The sequence below is a fragment of the Pongo pygmaeus genome, chromosome 6 (genome assembly GCF_028885625.2).
Source record: "Pongo pygmaeus isolate AG05252 chromosome 6, NHGRI_mPonPyg2-v2.0_pri, whole genome shotgun sequence".
Lineage (NCBI taxonomy): Eukaryota > Metazoa > Chordata > Mammalia > Primates > Hominidae > Pongo > Pongo pygmaeus.
The window spans coordinates 19,334,486-19,351,276 of record NC_072379.2 but is presented as its reverse complement, the minus strand read 5'-3'; the positions used below and the strand labels follow the sequence as shown (position 1 = coordinate 19,351,276).

Sequence of the window (16,791 nt, the reverse complement as noted above, 5' to 3'; positions counted from 1 at the left end):
ACATGGTGAAACCCCATCTCTATTAAAAATACAAAAATTAGCCAGGTGTGGTGGCACACGCCTGTAGCCCCAGCTACTCAGGAGGCTGAGGCAGGAGAATCACTTGAACCCGGGAGGCAGAGGTTGCAGTGAGCTTAGATCATGCCACTGCCCTCCAGCCTGGATGACAGAGTGAGACCTTGTCTCAAAAAAATTAAAAAAAATTAATACAAGCGTCATCTGCATTACCTGGATGGCCCAGGTGAGTACTGAATGCGCCTTTAGTTCATGTGTTTGTGTGCCAACAGCCCTGGGGCTAAGTTGTTCTACGGGAATTATCATAAAAAGAAGAAGATAATGGTGTGCGTGTTTTTTGTTTGTCTGTTTTGTTTTTTTTTGTTGTTTTTTTTTTTTTGAGACGGAGTTTCACTCTTGTTGCCCAGGCTAGAGTGCAGTGGCACAGTCTCGGCTCATTGCAACCTCCACCTCAGCCTTCCAAATAGCTGGGATTACAGGTCCCTGCCATCATGCCCAGCTAACTTTTGTATTTTTAGTAGAAATGGGGTTTCACCATGTTGGCCAGGCTGGTCTTGAACTCCTGACCTCAGGTGATCCACTCACCTTGGCCTCCCAAAGTGCTGGGATTACAAGCGTGAGCCACTGCACCTGGCTGAGGGTGGAGATTTTAATAGAAATGTGTTTGTTGCTCAGGAAAGCTGCTAGAATATAAATTCCCAGAGAGCAGGATTTCTATCCTCTTTGCTTACTAATTTACTACACCCTAGAGAGAAAGCAGGTGCTCAATAAATATGGGGTGAATGAATGAAGGGTGAGTAAACATTTCCAAAATACTCCAGAGTACAGGAAGCTAGAGGGAGAATCAGGTTATCATGAGGCACAGAAGAACCTCTGCTGGCTCAGTTGGTGCCACATTCACATCTGAAGCAGCAACGATTCCATTTCGGTGAGTGACGGTGCCACCAGGTTAAATGAATACTGTTAACTGAAATTTTATCTACTTTGTTGGTTTGTTCAAATGGACTTTTAAACTTATTCTTATTTTATAGCTGCAATAGACCTATGAGTAGAAGCCATTTTATGTTTACACATATTTGAGAAACACTATAGTAAAAAATAAATTAGGTCACTCCGAGGGTCTGTGAGAGTTTTTTTTTGTCTTTAGAAGGATGACACTTATTACTCTACTTAAGAAATACTACCAGCCTGGGTAACATAGTGAGATCTCATCTCTACAAAAGGAAAAAAAGAGCTGGGTATGGTGGTATTGAAGTGGCATCGTTATCTGGGGTAAATACCCAGGGTTCATTGTCTCACACCAAGAAGATTAAGGACATGGACTAGACACACGGGAGGAGTGAGTTTAGGAGAGGAGGGTTAATAGGCAAAAGAAAGAGAAAGGAGAACAGGTCTCTCCCTTGTGAGAGAGAGGGGTTCCTGAAAAAGAAAATCCAGCCCTTGGACTGCACCAGATTTTATAGGCAGGCTTGAGGAGATGGTGTCTGATTTCCATAAGGCCCATAGATTGGTTCAGCCAGGTGTGATGTTTACATAGGGCACAGGGGAGGTTGGTCACCCCATTCTAACCTTATTATGCAAATTGGGTCTTTGCCTGGCTGGCGCCATATTGTCTTCTCCTTACTGTCCACATGATTTGGCAAAGAGAAGGGAAGATGGCGCCACCATGTTGGACATGCTGACTCCCAGGTAGCCTTATGCTATTAGCACAGCTGCCGGCATTCACCAGTGCAAGCTTCCATCTTGCTTGTCTCTGTCTGAAGCTTGATTGTCTCTGTCTGAAGCTTGATTTCACAGGCTGCTCTTTGTTAGAAAAGAAAATCATTTGGGGGTTGCTTTTTATTAAAAGGAAAATGTTACCGAGGACTTCTTTGCCCTTACTATCCGCCTAAGTAATTTCTTCTTAACTCCTGTATCAGTATGTGCACCTGTAGCCTCAGCTACTTGGGAGGCTGAGATAGGAGGATCGTTTGAGCCTTGGAGTTCAAGTCTGCAGTGAGCTATGATTGCACCACTGCACTCCAGTCTGGGTGACAGAGACAGAACAACACACTGCCTCTAAACAAAAAAAAAAAAAAAAGGACACACTAGATTAAAATTGTCAACAATATACACCCCATCCTGCAGGAAATGGCATATGGCTTCTCTAGCCAAGAAAGTTAACCATTCCTCCAGGTGGCAGAAATGAATTATATCCACTGATCAAGGTGCTGCCCACGGAATAGAGGCTCTTCCCCTTATAGTTACGGCAGCCGTGTTCAAGCTTAAAGGGGCCCACTGACTTTGAGGCATCCTGTAGCTTAAATTTTTTTTGTGTTTTAGAGACAGGGGTCTCATTCTGATGCCCAGGCTGGAGTGTGGTGATGTAATCACAGCTCACTGCAACCGGGGTAGTTTTTAAATTTTTTTGTTTTGTAGAGACAAGTTCTCACTATTTGGGTTTTGTTGTTGTTGTTGTTTGTATTGTGTGTTTTTTTTTTTTTTTTTGAGACAGTCTTGCTCTGTCTCCCATTGTCACCCAGGCTGGACTGCAGTGGTGCAATCTCGGCTCACTGCAACACTCCACCTCCCAGGTTCAAGCGATTCTCCTGCCTCAGCCTCTGAGTAACTGGAATTACAGGTGTATGCCACCATGCCCAGCTAATTTTTTTGTATTTTTAGTACAGAAGGGGTTTCACCATGTTGCCCAGACTGATCTCGAACTCCTGACCTCAGGTGATCAAGCCTCCTTGGCCTCCCAAGGAGTTGGGATTATAGGCATGACCACCACACCCGGCCAGAGGTCTCACTATTTTGCCCAGTCTGGTCTCAAACTCGTGGCCTCAAGCATCCTCCCACCTTGTCCTCCGGAAGCACTGGGATTACAGGTGTGAGCTGCCATGCCCAGCCCTCACTGTAGGTTTAAATCTCATCAGGTGACAGAAAGCTTAGTCTTGTCTTCAGCCTCCAGAGGGAGGGGCAGTGGGAAGACATTCTTGAGATTCAGATCATGCTTGGCTCACTGTCAGAAAGAGTTTTCCTGCCTTAGAACAACCTGTCTCTAGAGTTTATCAAGCAGATACTGACTGATTACTTGGACAGGTAGGTGGGCATCCACTAGCGGAGTGGGTAAGATGCGACTGTGTTCCTGGAGGAATATGAGCCCATTAACCATGTATTAAGGATGATAATAATCTCTGGTGAGGCTGGACAGTATCTTGTCTTCTGGAACCATCCACATCATCGATTGATCCCTGCCTGGCTCTCCTTTTTTTCCATTCTTGGTTCCTTATTATTGGCTAATCAGTATTGGGAGGCTGTATCAACACCCAGCAGAGGAGGGCAAACTGGAAGCCACATGTGTGAGGTCCATCCATCGGCTGGGGCCTCTTTGGGGGAAAGAACACTGGAATTTTCTAATATGCCTGGAGCCCTATTCATGCCAATAGGCATAGACCCCATTTCATGATTGCTTGGGCTACAGGGCGGAAGCCCAATATATTGTATCTGTTTTCTTCTCTTAAATAGGAGCTTCCAAGGGCAAAAACCATGCTACTTCTCTCTTCATCACAGTGCCTTGCACTTAATGCATTTTAGCTCTATCTCCTCTCTCCCTCCTTTCCTCTCTCTCTCTCTCCTTTCCTCTCTCTCTCTCCTTTCCTTTTCCAAGAAATCATAAGGGTCAGTCGCAGTGGCTCACGCCTGGAATCCCAGCATTTGGGAGGCTGAGTCGGGCGGATCACTTGAGGTCAGGAGTTTGAGACCAGCCAACATGGTGAAACCCCGTCTCTACTAAAAATACAAAAATTAGACTGGTGTGGTGGCAGGTGCCTGTAATGCCAGCTACTCGGGAGGCTGAGGCAGGAGAATCGCTTGAGCCCGGGAGGCACAGGTCTCAGTGTGCCAAGATCGTGCCACTGCACTGCAGCCTGGGCTGGACAGAGCAAGACTTCGTCTCAAAAAAAAAAGAAAGAAAGAAAAGAAAAAAGAAATCACAATGAGCAAACCACAGAGGTGTCCAAATATATTTGTTGAACAGAACTGAAATGCACCTCTGCACTTTGGGGTTGAGCAGTGATCCCCAAACTTGGGTCTAAGGAGACTTACCTGAGAAGTGAAAAAACAGGGAAGCCAAGACACTGAGAGATTCATGATTGTGGGACATCAGAAACTGATCATCTGCAGGCACAGGGAGCTCAGATGGAAACATGAGGCTGACACCCTGACACTCAGCCGGGACTGGGCTCCCAGCTTCAGCTGCTGGGTTTGTTGAAGCCTGGGAAGGCTTCATGAACCGCCTAGTTCCTTTCACAGGCTCCAAGCCCCCTGCAAATCTTTTCCTGGCTGGCTGTGACCCCGCCCTTCCCAGAAAAGCACTGGCAAAGAGGAAGGAGGAGGAATAGCATGTCAATCAATGATAACTCACTCACTGCAGCCCTGGGCGAGTGACCTGCTCTGCCCAGGGGCCTCCCTCACTTTATGAGACCGGGTTGTTTTTCAAGGATGGTAGAAAAAGTATCAGATGAAAAAAATGGCTTCAGAAACTCACATAAAAAGGCTTGGAGTGGCTTATAAGGGCAGCGTCTGGCCCCCAGTGTGCTGGTTCTATCTTTTCCAATTCTTCTGTTTCTCTAGCCCCCAACATCCATCTAACCAGAAAGAAAACATGTGAGATGTCTGAAATAACAGAGATCCAAAGGCATTGGCTTTGACGGCTTGATCATTTACCAGGACTACCATCTGCAACATTTTGTTTTTGTTTTTGTTTTTGCCATATACATGGAGTGGAAAAAAAATTAGAGGGAAGAGAAAGAAATGGTCACAGCTAGGGGAGGCCAGGAGCTCTGGTGTTAGGGGAAGGGGCTGGGCAGGGCAGGAGGGTGACATAGCCAGAGCCCAGCCTCCTGTCCTGTCCTGCATTCTCCCCAACGGCAGAGGGGACCATGGAGGGTGCTCAGGTCAGGAAACGGATCTGTCACTTCTCAAACTATAGATGATGCCAACGGCTGACATAATGAAGGAGTGTGAGATTTCCCTTCAGCTCAAGGCTTGGAGTTTGCTGCCCTGGCCATCCTTGTGCAGAGATATGGGGTCTCCAGAACTTTTTGTTTTCTTCTGTTTTTGTTTTTTGTTTTTTTTTTGAGACAGAGCCTCACTCTGTCACCCAGGCTGGAGCACAGTGGCGTGACCTCAGCTCACTGCAACATCTGCCTCTCTGGTTCAAGCGATTCTCCTGCCTCAGCCTCCCGTGTAGCTGAGACAACAGGTGCACGCCACCATGCCCAGCTAATTTTCGTATTTTTTTTTTTTTAGTACAGATGGGGTTTCACCATGTTGGCCAGGATGGTCTCTATCTCTCAACCTCGTGATCCGCCTTGGCCTCCCAAAGTGCTGGGATTACAAGCATGAGCCATGGTGCCTGGCCTTGTTTTTGTTTTTGAGACAGAGTCTCGCTCTGTTGCCCAGGCTAGAGAGCAGTGGCGCAATCTCGGCTCACTGCAACCTCCGCCTCCTGGGCTCAAGCAATTCTCCTGCCTCAGCCTCCTGAGTAGCTCGGACTACAGGGTCACGCTACCACGCCTGGCTAATTTTTGTATTTTTAGTAGAGACGGGGTTTCACCATGTTGGCCAGGCTGGTCTTGAACTCCTGACCTCAAGTGATTCATCCGCCTCAGCCTCCCAAAGTGCTGGGATTACAGGCGTGAGCCACCACGCCCGGCCATCCAGAGCTTTTAAATTCTCACAAAGGACTTAGGACCGATCCTTTCCTCCCTACCAGGGTCCTGCTTCTCTTTTCTCTTCCTCCCTTTGTCTTGCTTCGTTAATTCTTCTTCACTCCCTTGGTCCATGGCCACTCCCAGTGCCATCAGGCCCAGATGGGACCCCATGGGATCAAGAGGGTGTTGCCCTGGGATGCTGACCTCATGCTCTGAGCAGTCTCCCCAGGTATCCTGATCCCATGGGGGGAAGCTGCTGACAGATGGTGCTGATGTGAACAGCACCTCCAGGCTACTGGACCTCGTAACCAAGGTTCAGAGCTCAGAGCACGTGCGCTGGTACCAGAGAGTCTCAGGGGTCCCGAGCCAGCACCCCCCATGCCACGTAAACAAGCAAAGCAGGCCATCTTGTCCTGCCACGGTGTGGCCCTAAAAAAGAGGGGGTGCCAGATGCGGTAGCTCATGCCTGTAACTTCAGCACTTTGGGAGGCTGAGGCGGAGGATCACTTGAGGTCAGGAGTTCCAGACCAGCCTGGCCAACATGGTGAAACCCCATCTCTTACTAAAAAAAAAAAAAAAGAAAAAGAAAAAAAAAATAGGTGTGGTGGCAGACGCCTGTAATCCCAGCTACTCAGGAGGCTGGGGCAGGAGAATCACTTGAACCTGGGAGGCAGAGGTTGCAGTGAGCCAAGATTGCACCACTGTACTCCAGCCTGGGTGAAAAGAGTGAAAAAAAAAAGGTGGAATTTTCTGGATAGTGGCAGGAAGTGGCTGGATCAGGCCAAGTCCCATGGTAAGTCTCCCCTTCCTTACAGCTTTCTGTGCCAACCTGACGTTTCTAACCTGAGACACACAAGGGTTAGTAAGCGAGGGTCAGGTGTCCAGTTCTGTCCTGCTTTGAGGGGGAAAAGGCAAGTGGGAGGGTAGACCGGCATTGCCTTAGTCAGCCCCAGTGCGCGGGGGCCTTTTACCTTTACTAAGAGCAAACCCAGACCTGGTGCACTGACTCACACCTGTAATCTCCGCACTTTGAGGGGCTGAGGTGGGAGGATCACTTGAGGCCAGGAATTCAAGACCAGCGTGGGGAACATAGCAATAACCTGTTTCTCAAAAATCAGCCAGGTCTAGTGCCCTGTGTCTGTGGTTCCAGTTACTCAGAAGGCTGAGGTGAAAGGATTGCCTGAGCCAGGAGTCTGAAACGAATCTGGGCAATATAGCAAGACCCCTCTCTACAATTTTTTTTTTTTAAATTAACTGGATGCAGTGGCTCACAGCTGAAATCCCAGCAGTTTGAGAGGTGAAGGTGGGAAGATCTCTTGAGGCTAGGAGTTCAGGCCTAGCCTGGGCAACATAGCAAGATTCCATCTCTACAAAAATCTTTTTAAAAAAATTAGCCAGGCACAGTGATGTGTACCTGTAGTCTCAGTTACTCAGGAGGCTGAGGTGGGAGGATCATTTGAGCCCAGGAGTTTGAGGCTGCAGTGGGTCATGATTGCACCACTGCACCCCAGCCTGGGCCACAGAGCAAGACCCCATCTCAAATAAATAGATAAATAAATAACACTAAACCCTCAAAGCCAAAGAAGCTCTCCCCCTACGTCTCCATCACTCCCCTCCCCACCTCCAGTTCTGGAGAAATCAAGACACAAAGGAGGCCGCTCTGGGAAGTGCTAACATGTATTTATTCCACGAGGTGGGAGATGGGGTGAGGAGATGATCACCAGTAAGATGTCACCAAATGAGACACTGCGAATCCCACACAGGGCAAGGGGGCAGCTACAGGGTTCAGCTTTGGGCAGGGCTTGGCCAGGGACAGTGTGGGGAAAAAGAGATGGGGACTGGGAGATGGGACAGCCTCCCATCGGGGGCACCCCACAGGGCAGAGCTGAGACACATCCTTCCGGCCAGTGACATGGGGCCAAACCCACACCCTTCTCATCCCTCGTCCCCATCCAGGCGAGTAATGAAGCAGCAAGCCCAAGGCCACACAGCTAGGTCAGCATCGTCACACACTCCGGAACGCACAGCCAGACACACACACACACACACCCTGCCACGCACAGCACGCAGGCACACACACGCTCGTGCATGCACACGCGTTCATATATTAACACTGATTTATATGTGCACCCTAACCAGAGGGCAATCGAAAAAAAATTAATACTCTTCAGAGAGGAAACGACTGCCTTCTCCTCTGCCAGCCAGCAGAGCGTGGGGTGAAATGAGGTGAGCCAAAAGCATCTTCAAGGGTCCTGGCAGCCTTTGCTTCAGCCCTTAGGTTCTGGATGGAGGACCGCTGCTTCTCCCCGGTGGCAGCCTCCGGGAGTCAGGGCTCCCTGGTCCTTGACCCAGCTCCATCCTGCGGGGCCCTCGCAGCTGAGAATCTACTGCAGGCTTAGCCTATTTCTGTCTCTGGCTTCCTCTAGACACAGGCAGGAGAGCTGGCCCAAGCACACTGATAAGAGCCTAGTGCCCAGGTGATTAGGAGAGAAAGCATCAGCTCCATCAGGTCATCTCAGGAGGGGCCAGAAAAGTCCAGAGCTGCAATGCCCAAAGCTACCCTGGTGGGAAGGATTAGGGGCAGTGGCTGCCTTGGGGCATGAACAGGCAGGTGTCATCTGGGCAGAAGTAACCTCGGAGGAAATAGTGCCCGGTCCTCACTGCCTCCTTTTAGGGCGGGGAGCTAGGACATGGCTGAAGCCCCCGCTGCCTCCACTGTGTTGATGGCTGGAGTTCAGCAGCTGCTGCTGCAAGAGATGAGACACAGGAGGGGACCCTGCCAGTCCCAGATCCTGATTCTGGGATGGGAGATGTGGAGGAGAACTGGACAGTCTTGCTCCTCAGTACCAGGTCCACATCAGAGGCTGCGGAAGACAGCTCTCGGTTTCCCAGAGAAAGGGTGGGGGGCTTTTCCAGGGTGCAGGAAACTTGTGGGCAGCTGAATGCCTGAGGGGGGACAGAGTCTTCATCCAGGGTCCCTGTGCTGCCCTGGAGAAGCCCTGGGGGGCCCATCAAGCACCTGCCGGCCCCTTGCTGTCTGTCCGCCAGGGTGGCTGGTCCAGATGTTGGAGGGAGCAGCCATGTCCTGGGGGCCGGGCTCCAGTGCCCCAGCTCCCTCCCTCTACTTGATGGAGTTCTTAATGGTCCACCTCTGACCTGTGCAGCTGCGGAGGATGAGGTCGATGCCAGCCAGGCCCCGGTTCTCCACCTCCAGGCAGCGTCCCGTGCCCTTGTTCATGATAGCTCCGTTCTGGGAGGGGCAAAATCGAGACGAGAGGAGAAGACAGACAGGAGAGAGAGACAGCGAGAGATACAGAGAGAAGAGAAAGAGAGACAGGAGAGAGAAAATGACAAAGAGCAAAAGAAAAAGAGAGAAGAGAACGAGAGAGACAGAGAAAGAGGCAAAGAGAAGACAGAGAAAGAGGAGAGAGAGAAAAAGAGGGAAGAGAGGAGAAAGAGAGAAGATAGAGAGAGGGACAGAAGAGAAAGAGACAGGAGAGAGAACGAGACAAAGAAAGAGACAAAGAGAAGACAAAGAAAGGGAGGAGGGGTAGAAAAAGAGGGAAGAGAGAGAGGAGAGAAGAGAGAAGACAGAGAGGAGAGAGAGAAAAAGAGAAAGATAAAGGGGAGAGAGAGAAAAAAGAGAAGAGAGGAGAGGAACAGAGAGAAGACAGAGAGGAGATAGAGGAGAGTCAAGACAGAGAAGAGAAAGAGAGAAAGGCAGAGAGAGGGAGAGAGAGAGAGAGGGACAGAAAGGGAGAGACAGAGAGAGCACAATAGGAGAGAGAAAGAGAGAGGCTTAACTATCATAGCACCTGGCACATAGCTTCTTGCAGAGAATCAATTCCACCAAAAGTCTTTGCATGGGACTGGGGCAGGGAAGCATGAGGACCTCCTCTGGGGACTCTGAAGTCAGAACCTAAATAAGCTTCACCCAGTTGGAGTATCTGAATCAGGTGAGGAGCATTGGTGGGGGATGGGGTCAGGATGGGGTCAGGATGTTGAGTTTCCTGGGATATTCTTGGTCAGATGGTCTCAACCCCACTGGCTGTGGGTACTTAGTGGATTTCAAGGAAGTCCCCCCTCACTCCTATCTCAGGATCGATCAGAGCTCAACCAGCCTAGCACTGATGTAGGAATCAGAAAGCTATTCCATGCAGAAACTCCACAGCTGCCCCCAGGAAGTGCTTTGAGTCCACAAGCCCAGCCTGGGGCAGAGAGACCTGGGTTTGGGGTCGCTCTTTGCTGGGGACCCCTAGCTACTCTGGGCGCTGGCCCTGTCCGTACAGCACTCACCTGGATGAAGTTCCAGCGCTTGTACAGGCTGCTCTTGACCTTGTCGCAGTCCAGGAGCTGGGGCAGCCGACTCTTGGAGTTGTCCACCAGGCAGCGGGTGTCAGGGAGGAGCGTGGTGGTCCCCAGGGCACCCAAGTGCAGGAAGCCTTCCTTGGTGTAGCGGGCAAGCTGTTGAGAGACCAGAGCAGCAGGGGAATGGAAGTGGGAGGCAGGAGTGAGACACGGGAGGAAGCAGGGCTCAGGTCTCCCGGCTTCACTCCTGCTGTTTGTCAACACTGCAGTCCTGGCCACCATCCCAGCCTGTCACTCAGGCCATATGCTCACCTCACAGGACAGCCCTGTTCCAGAAAGCCACCCGGGCTTCTGAGCCTGGATACAGAGTCCCCAGGGCGACTCTCTGATCTTTTTTCCTTTTTTCTTTGAGATGGAGTCTCACTCTGTTGCCCTGTCTGGAGTGCAATGGCACGATCTCAGCTCACTGCAACCTCCGCTTCCCGGGTTCAAGCAATTCTCCTGCCTCAGCCTCCTGAGTACGTGGGATTACAGGCGCGCACCACCACACTTGGCTAATTTTTGTATTTTTAGTAGAGATGGAGTTTCACCACATTGGTCAGGCTGGTCTCGAACTCCTGACTTCGTGATCTGCCCGCCTCGGCTTCTCAAAGTGCTGGGATTACAGGCATGAGCCACTGCGCCCGGCCCTGATCTTTTATCAAAGCATATTCTCAGTCAATGTTTTAGGACCTAGTCTTCTGTTCAGTAACGTCGGGGAGAAGGAATAGATGAAGAAGCTGGATGTCTAATTTCTAAATGGCTCTACTTTCAGCTGGCTGGGCCACCTTGAACAAGTAACCTGTCTCCATTTCCTCCCCACTTACAAAGGGGGATTGACTAAATCTACCCTGCTGCAAAAGGCTCAAAGAAGCCATTCACTGAAGAAGAAACAGACATTAAACAGTACTCAACCTCATAGGTACGAAAAGAAACAAAAATCTGAATTAATGAGATACCACATTTTACAAAAGAGATTAGGTCAGGCTCAGTGGCTCATGCCCGTGATCCCAGCATTTGGAAGGCTGAGGCAGGTGGATCTCTTGAAGCTAGGAGTTCAAGACCAGCCTGACCAACATGGTCAAACTCCGTCTCTTCTAAAACTACAAAAATCAGCTGGGTGTGGTGGTGAGCAACTATAATCCAAGCTATTCAGGAGGCTGAGGCAGGAGAATTGCTTGAACCTGGGGGTGCGGAGGTTGCAGTGAGTGGAGATCGTGCCACTGCACTCCAGCCTGGGCAACAGAGTGAGGCTCTGTCTCAAAAAACAAACAAAAACCAAAAACCAAAAACCAAAAAACAAAAAACCCCAAAAAACTGAAACTAAAATCAGAGATTACTCACCACATTTTGGTGACTTAAGTCTAAGATGGGCCCTCTCACTATTGGGCTGGATGGGGGGTAGATTACTACAACCTTTCAAAAAGGAGATTTCTAAATATATACTTTGTTCTTTTAAAATGTTCATGGCCTTTGATTCAATTAATCCACTTTTATGCACAAAGGACATGAACAGACACTCTCATAAGAAGACATACAAGTGGCTAACAAACATATGAAAAAATGCTCATCATCACTAATCATCAGACACATGCAAATCAAAACCACAATGAGATACCATCTCACACCAGCAAGAATGGCTATTATTAAAAAGTCAAAAAATAACAGAGGTTGATGAAGCTGCAGAGAAGAAGGCATGCTTATACACTGTTGGTGGGAATGTAAACTAGTTCATCTGTTGTGGAAAGACGTTTGGAGACTTATCAAAGAACTAAAAGTAGAACTACTGTTTGACCTGCAATCCTATTACTGGGTATTTACCCAAAGGAAAAGACATCATTCTACCAAAAAGACACACGCACTTACATGTTCATTGCAGCACTATTCACAATAGCAAAGGTATGCAATCAACCCACATGCCCATAAATGGTGAACTGGATGAAGAAAATGTGGTACTTTTACACCATGGAATACAATACAGCCATGAAAAAGAACAGCATCATGTCTTTTGTAGCAACATGGATGCAGCTGGAGGCCATTATCCTAAGAGAATTAACGCAGAATCAGAAGACCAAATACTGTATGTTCTCGCTTGTGAGTGGGAGCTAAATATTGGGTATTCATGGACATAAAGATGGAAATTACAGACACTGGGAATGCCAAAAGGAGGGAGGGAGAAAGGAAGGCAAGAGTTGAAAAACTACCTATTGGGTATTATGCTTACTACCTGGGTGATGATTTCAAGCATACCCCAAACCTCAGCATCATGCAATATACCCTTGTTAAAAACCTATGTATGTACTCCCCCGAATCAAAATACAAATTAAAAAGAATCAATTTGTAGAACTCCATGATATGGTTTGGCTGTGTCCCCACCCAAATCTCATCTTGAATTGTAGCTCCCATAATCCTCATGTGTTGTGGGAGGGACCCGGTGGGAGGTAATTGATTCATGAAGGCAGGTTTTTCCCATGCTGTTCTCATGATAATGAATAAGTCTCATGAGATCTGCTGGTTTTATAAAGGACAGTTCCCCTGCACATGCTCTCTTGCCTGCCACCCCATAAGGCATCCCTTTGCTCCTCCCTCGCCTTCCAACATGATTGCGAGGCCTCCTCAGCCATGTAGAACTACGAGTCCATTAAAACCTCTTCTTCTTTATAAATTACCCAGTCTTGGATACGTCTTTATTAACAGCTTGAGACTGGACTAATACACTGTATCAGAAGGAAATAATCGGAACTGCAAACAAAAATTCATGGATAGGGTATTTATTGCAACAGAATTTATAATAATGAAAGAGCAGAGCAATAATATCATAAGTGGGCAACACAATCCTAGTACTTGCTTTATGCTCTATGTACAACAACAAATGCTAGATGATTGTGGTAGGTTGCAAAGCTGACCACATCCTCCACTATTCCTTCTATACACCCATGGCAAGATGGCTTTGAAGCAATTTCCATCAAGAAATGGAGCCTGTTCCCCCATCCCTTAAATATTGGTTGGCCCTGTGACTTGCTTTGGCCAATGGAATGGAGCAGAAGTGAGGCTGTGCCTGTTCCTAGACTAGACTTTTAGCCTTGTATGAATCCTTTCAGTCTCTTGGAACAGTAAGCCCAGGCTGGCCTGTTTGAGGATGAGAGTCATGTGGCCCAACCAATTGCTAGTTAACCACCAGTTAACCAAATGGATGAGGCCAACCTGGATCAGGCAGCCCTCAGCCAACCTGGATCAGGCAGCCCTCAGCCAACCTGGATCAGGCAGCCCTCAGCCAACCTGGATCAGGCAGCCCTCAGCCAACCTGGATCAGGCAGCCCTCAGCCAACCTGGATCAGGCAGCCCTCAGCCAACCTGGATCAGGCAGCCCTCAGCCAACCTGGATCAGGCAGCCCTCAGCCAACCTGGATCAGGCAGCCCTCAGCCAACCTGGATCAGGGAGCCCTCAGCCAACCTGGATCAGGCAGCACTCAGCCAACCTGCCAGCTGCTGATAGGAGGTGCAGGAATGAATCCAGCCTAGATCAGCCAAGCCTGGTCCAGATCAGAGAACCATCCAGCTGACCTGTAGACTCGTGAGCAATAAAAAATGCATATTGTTTTAAGCCACTACGTTTTGGGGTAGCTGTTATGCAGCAATTCCTGACTGATACAGGGAAGGTGCTGCCTGGCAACCTTCCCACAACAGGGCCTGTACTAGGCTAGTAGCCTCGCCTCTGCTGCCTTCACTTTCCTGGGGAAGGAAAATTATATTGTTTAAGAATCATATTCCAAAATAAAAAAAATGCATTCACCCATCTTTCACACTCCTGAGAGAGAGGGGCTGTGCCTAATTAATTTCCTTCCTTACTAGGAGCAAATCACAGACCAAGTGCTCAAAACGTGTTTGGGGTTGAGCACATAACTGTGGTGAATGGCATCATTTAAAAAGGCAGCCACATCTACACAGCTGTTGCCTAATAAATTAAAAAAAAAACACTCTGCATCATTTCTAACCATTGTAAAGAGAATAAATAATGCAATTTTCCCAACAACTCTGCAAGATATGTTTTATTATTCTTTACATTTTATAGATGAGGAAACTGAGGCATGAAGACATCTGGTCACCTGGCTGGGTGCTGGCCGCTTTCTTTTGGTCACTGAATACCTGATGGTTGGCTGCCATGGCCCAGCAGCTGAGCAGCAGAAGAGCCCCCTCCCAGATTGCCAGGGAGTACCCCACCTCCTCCAGAGAGCTTGAGCATATTCTGCCCAGGAATGAAGTAAGTAGCTCTGCTCAGGGACAGGAGTGGCTCTTTTCTGGCAGATAAGATTCTCTGCATGGGGCTCTCATTTCTTGGTGAAAGGTACTCAGAAGCTCTTGGCTCTGATCCCAAAAGGAGGGCCTGGCTGCTCTCCTCGAACAAGGGACAGGGAGTTTATTAAGTGCCCTTGAGAGAGATGTGGTTAACGTGTGTTTTAAACCCCAATTAGTTCCAAATCAAAGTAATTGTTAGAGGCAAAATGGTAAGAAAATCAGAAGCCCTCCCTCCCCCTCCCTAAACAATGTCTGCCTGAATATATTTAAATTCTCCAAATGCAAAGTGATGAATGACAGCAAGCTGCCTTTATGTTCAGGGAAAGATATACACAGCTGCTTACTGAAATTATGAATCAATCTATCATCCAGCAGGCAGACGAGCAGCACTAAGAACATTAATTAACTGAGCATATCTGTGACCCAGATGTTTAAAGAGGGAAGCTAAATGCCACTGGGAGTTAGAGGTTCTCCTTTCTGAGGTCTGTTAGGGAGTGAAACAATGAGACCTAGAATGCCAGGACCTGCAGAGGCCACATGGCAGTCCTAAGCCATGCACGCATGCGAGGCAGGCTGGGGCAGGCCAGGAGGGCCCCTGAGTGGGATTTCCTTTCTAGGCGAAGGTGTTTATCTCACTGAAAATACTGGGTCATGTGCATAGGTTCTGCTGGTCTGGCCAAGGGACCAGTACTTGCCTCCTTTTCTGAGAAAGTTAGAAGCCAGTACTGTGGTCTGAAGAATGATGGGACTAAAGTTAGGCAAACAGATCTCACATCCGCTTTTCTACCATGAGGCAGGTGGGTAATGAACCCTTGGATCTGCTGTCAACCAAATGTCCAAAGTTTGCCCCAGTCCTGAACCAGGAGCTTTTGTGGTGTTGTCTACCTACCATGACTCCTCATCCCTCATGCTCCCTCCTTGAGGGTCTCTTCTTCCTGTCCTCTGCACATTCAATAGGCTTTCCTGCCTCTAAGTCTTTGTCTAGGTGTGTTTCTCTGCCTGGAGATGCTACTGATTGGCCTTCCTCTAGAATGTTCTGGCTTCAACTTTCCTAGGCTTCGGTGTGATTCTCTCTCCTGCACAATGTCTTCCAGCCCCCAGACCTCTCCTTCCAGGTCTTTGGAGTAACTGGATGTATATGCTTCTCTAATGTGTCTCTTCAAGGTGTGGTCTCCTCATCTTGACCATTTTGTTTATTCATTTTCAAGCTGATGGACATTTGGGTTGTTTCCACTTTTTGGCTATCATGAATAATGCTGCTATGGATATTCATGCACAATTTTCATATGAACATATGTTTTCAATTCTCTGAGGTATACACCTAGGAGTAGAATTACTCATCCTTGGACCATATGGTAACTCTATGTTTAACTTTCTAAGGAACTGCCAAACTGTTTTCCAAAGCAGCTGCACCATTTTACACTCCCACCAGCAATGAACCGGGGTTTCAATTTCTCCACATCCTGGCCAACTCATGTTATTGTCTGCTTTTTTTGATTCTAGTCATCCTAGTAGGAGTGTGAAGTGGCCACTGTGGTTTTAATTTGCATTTCTCTAATGACTAAAGATGTTGAGCATCTTTTCATTTGCTTATTGACCATTTTGTATCTTCTTTGAAAAAAAAGTCTATTCAAATCTTCTGAGCATTAAAAAAAGGGTTATTTATCTTCTTATTTTTGAGTTATAAGAGCTCTTTACATAGTCTGGATACTAAGACATTTTTCTGACATATGATTTAAAAATAGTTTCTCCCATTCTGTGGGTTGTTTTTCACATGCTTGATAATGTCCTTTGAAGCATGAAAGTTTTTATTTTTGGTAAAATACAAAGAAGCTATTTTTTTCTTTGGTTATTTGTGTTTTTGAAGTCATATCTAAGAAACCATTGCAAAATCCAAGGCCATGAAGATTTACCCCTATGTTTTCTAAGAATTTTATAGTTTCATCTCTTATATTTAGGTCTTTGATGCCCTTTGAATTTTTTTTCTATATAGTATAAGGTTGGGGTCCAAATTCACTCTTTTTCATGTGGATATCTGTGTCCTGGCACCATTGCTGAAAAGACTATTCTTTCCCTATTAAATTGTCTTGTCACTCTTGTCAAAAATCAATGGACTATAAATGTGAGGGTTTGTTTCTAGACTCTAAATGTGATTCCTTTGATCTCCATGTCTATCTTTGTGCCATACTATACTGCTTTGATTATTATAGCTTTGTAGTAAGTCTTAGAACTGGGAAGTGTGAGTCTTGCAACTTTGTTCTTTTTCAGTACTGTTCTGGCTATTTTGTGTCCCTTGAATTTCATATGTATTTTAGGATTAGCTTTTCCATTTCTGCAAAAAAAAAAAAAAGGCAGTTGGCATTTTGATAGGGATTGCATTGAATCTCTAGATCAATTTAGGAAGAATTGCCATCTTAACACTCTTAAGTCCTCTAAT

The 16,791-nt window shown here is 47.5% G+C and overlaps 1 protein-coding gene across 1 annotated transcript in view; it reads right to left on the bottom strand.

Moving 5' to 3' along the window:
• Positions 1–7,372: 7,372 nt before the first annotated feature.
• GALNT17 (polypeptide N-acetylgalactosaminyltransferase 17) overlaps positions 7,373–16,791 on the bottom strand; it is a 590,997-nt gene continuing 581,578 nt past the window's right edge. The window contains exons 10-11 of the mRNA XM_054495494.2: positions 10,008–10,175; positions 7,373–8,961 (exon numbers count right to left, since the gene is read on the bottom strand). Coding sequence (XP_054351469.1) covers positions 8,833–8,961; positions 10,008–10,175 — 297 coding nt within the window. The 3' untranslated portion in view covers positions 7,373–8,832. The remainder of the gene's footprint in view (positions 8,962–10,007; positions 10,176–16,791) is intronic.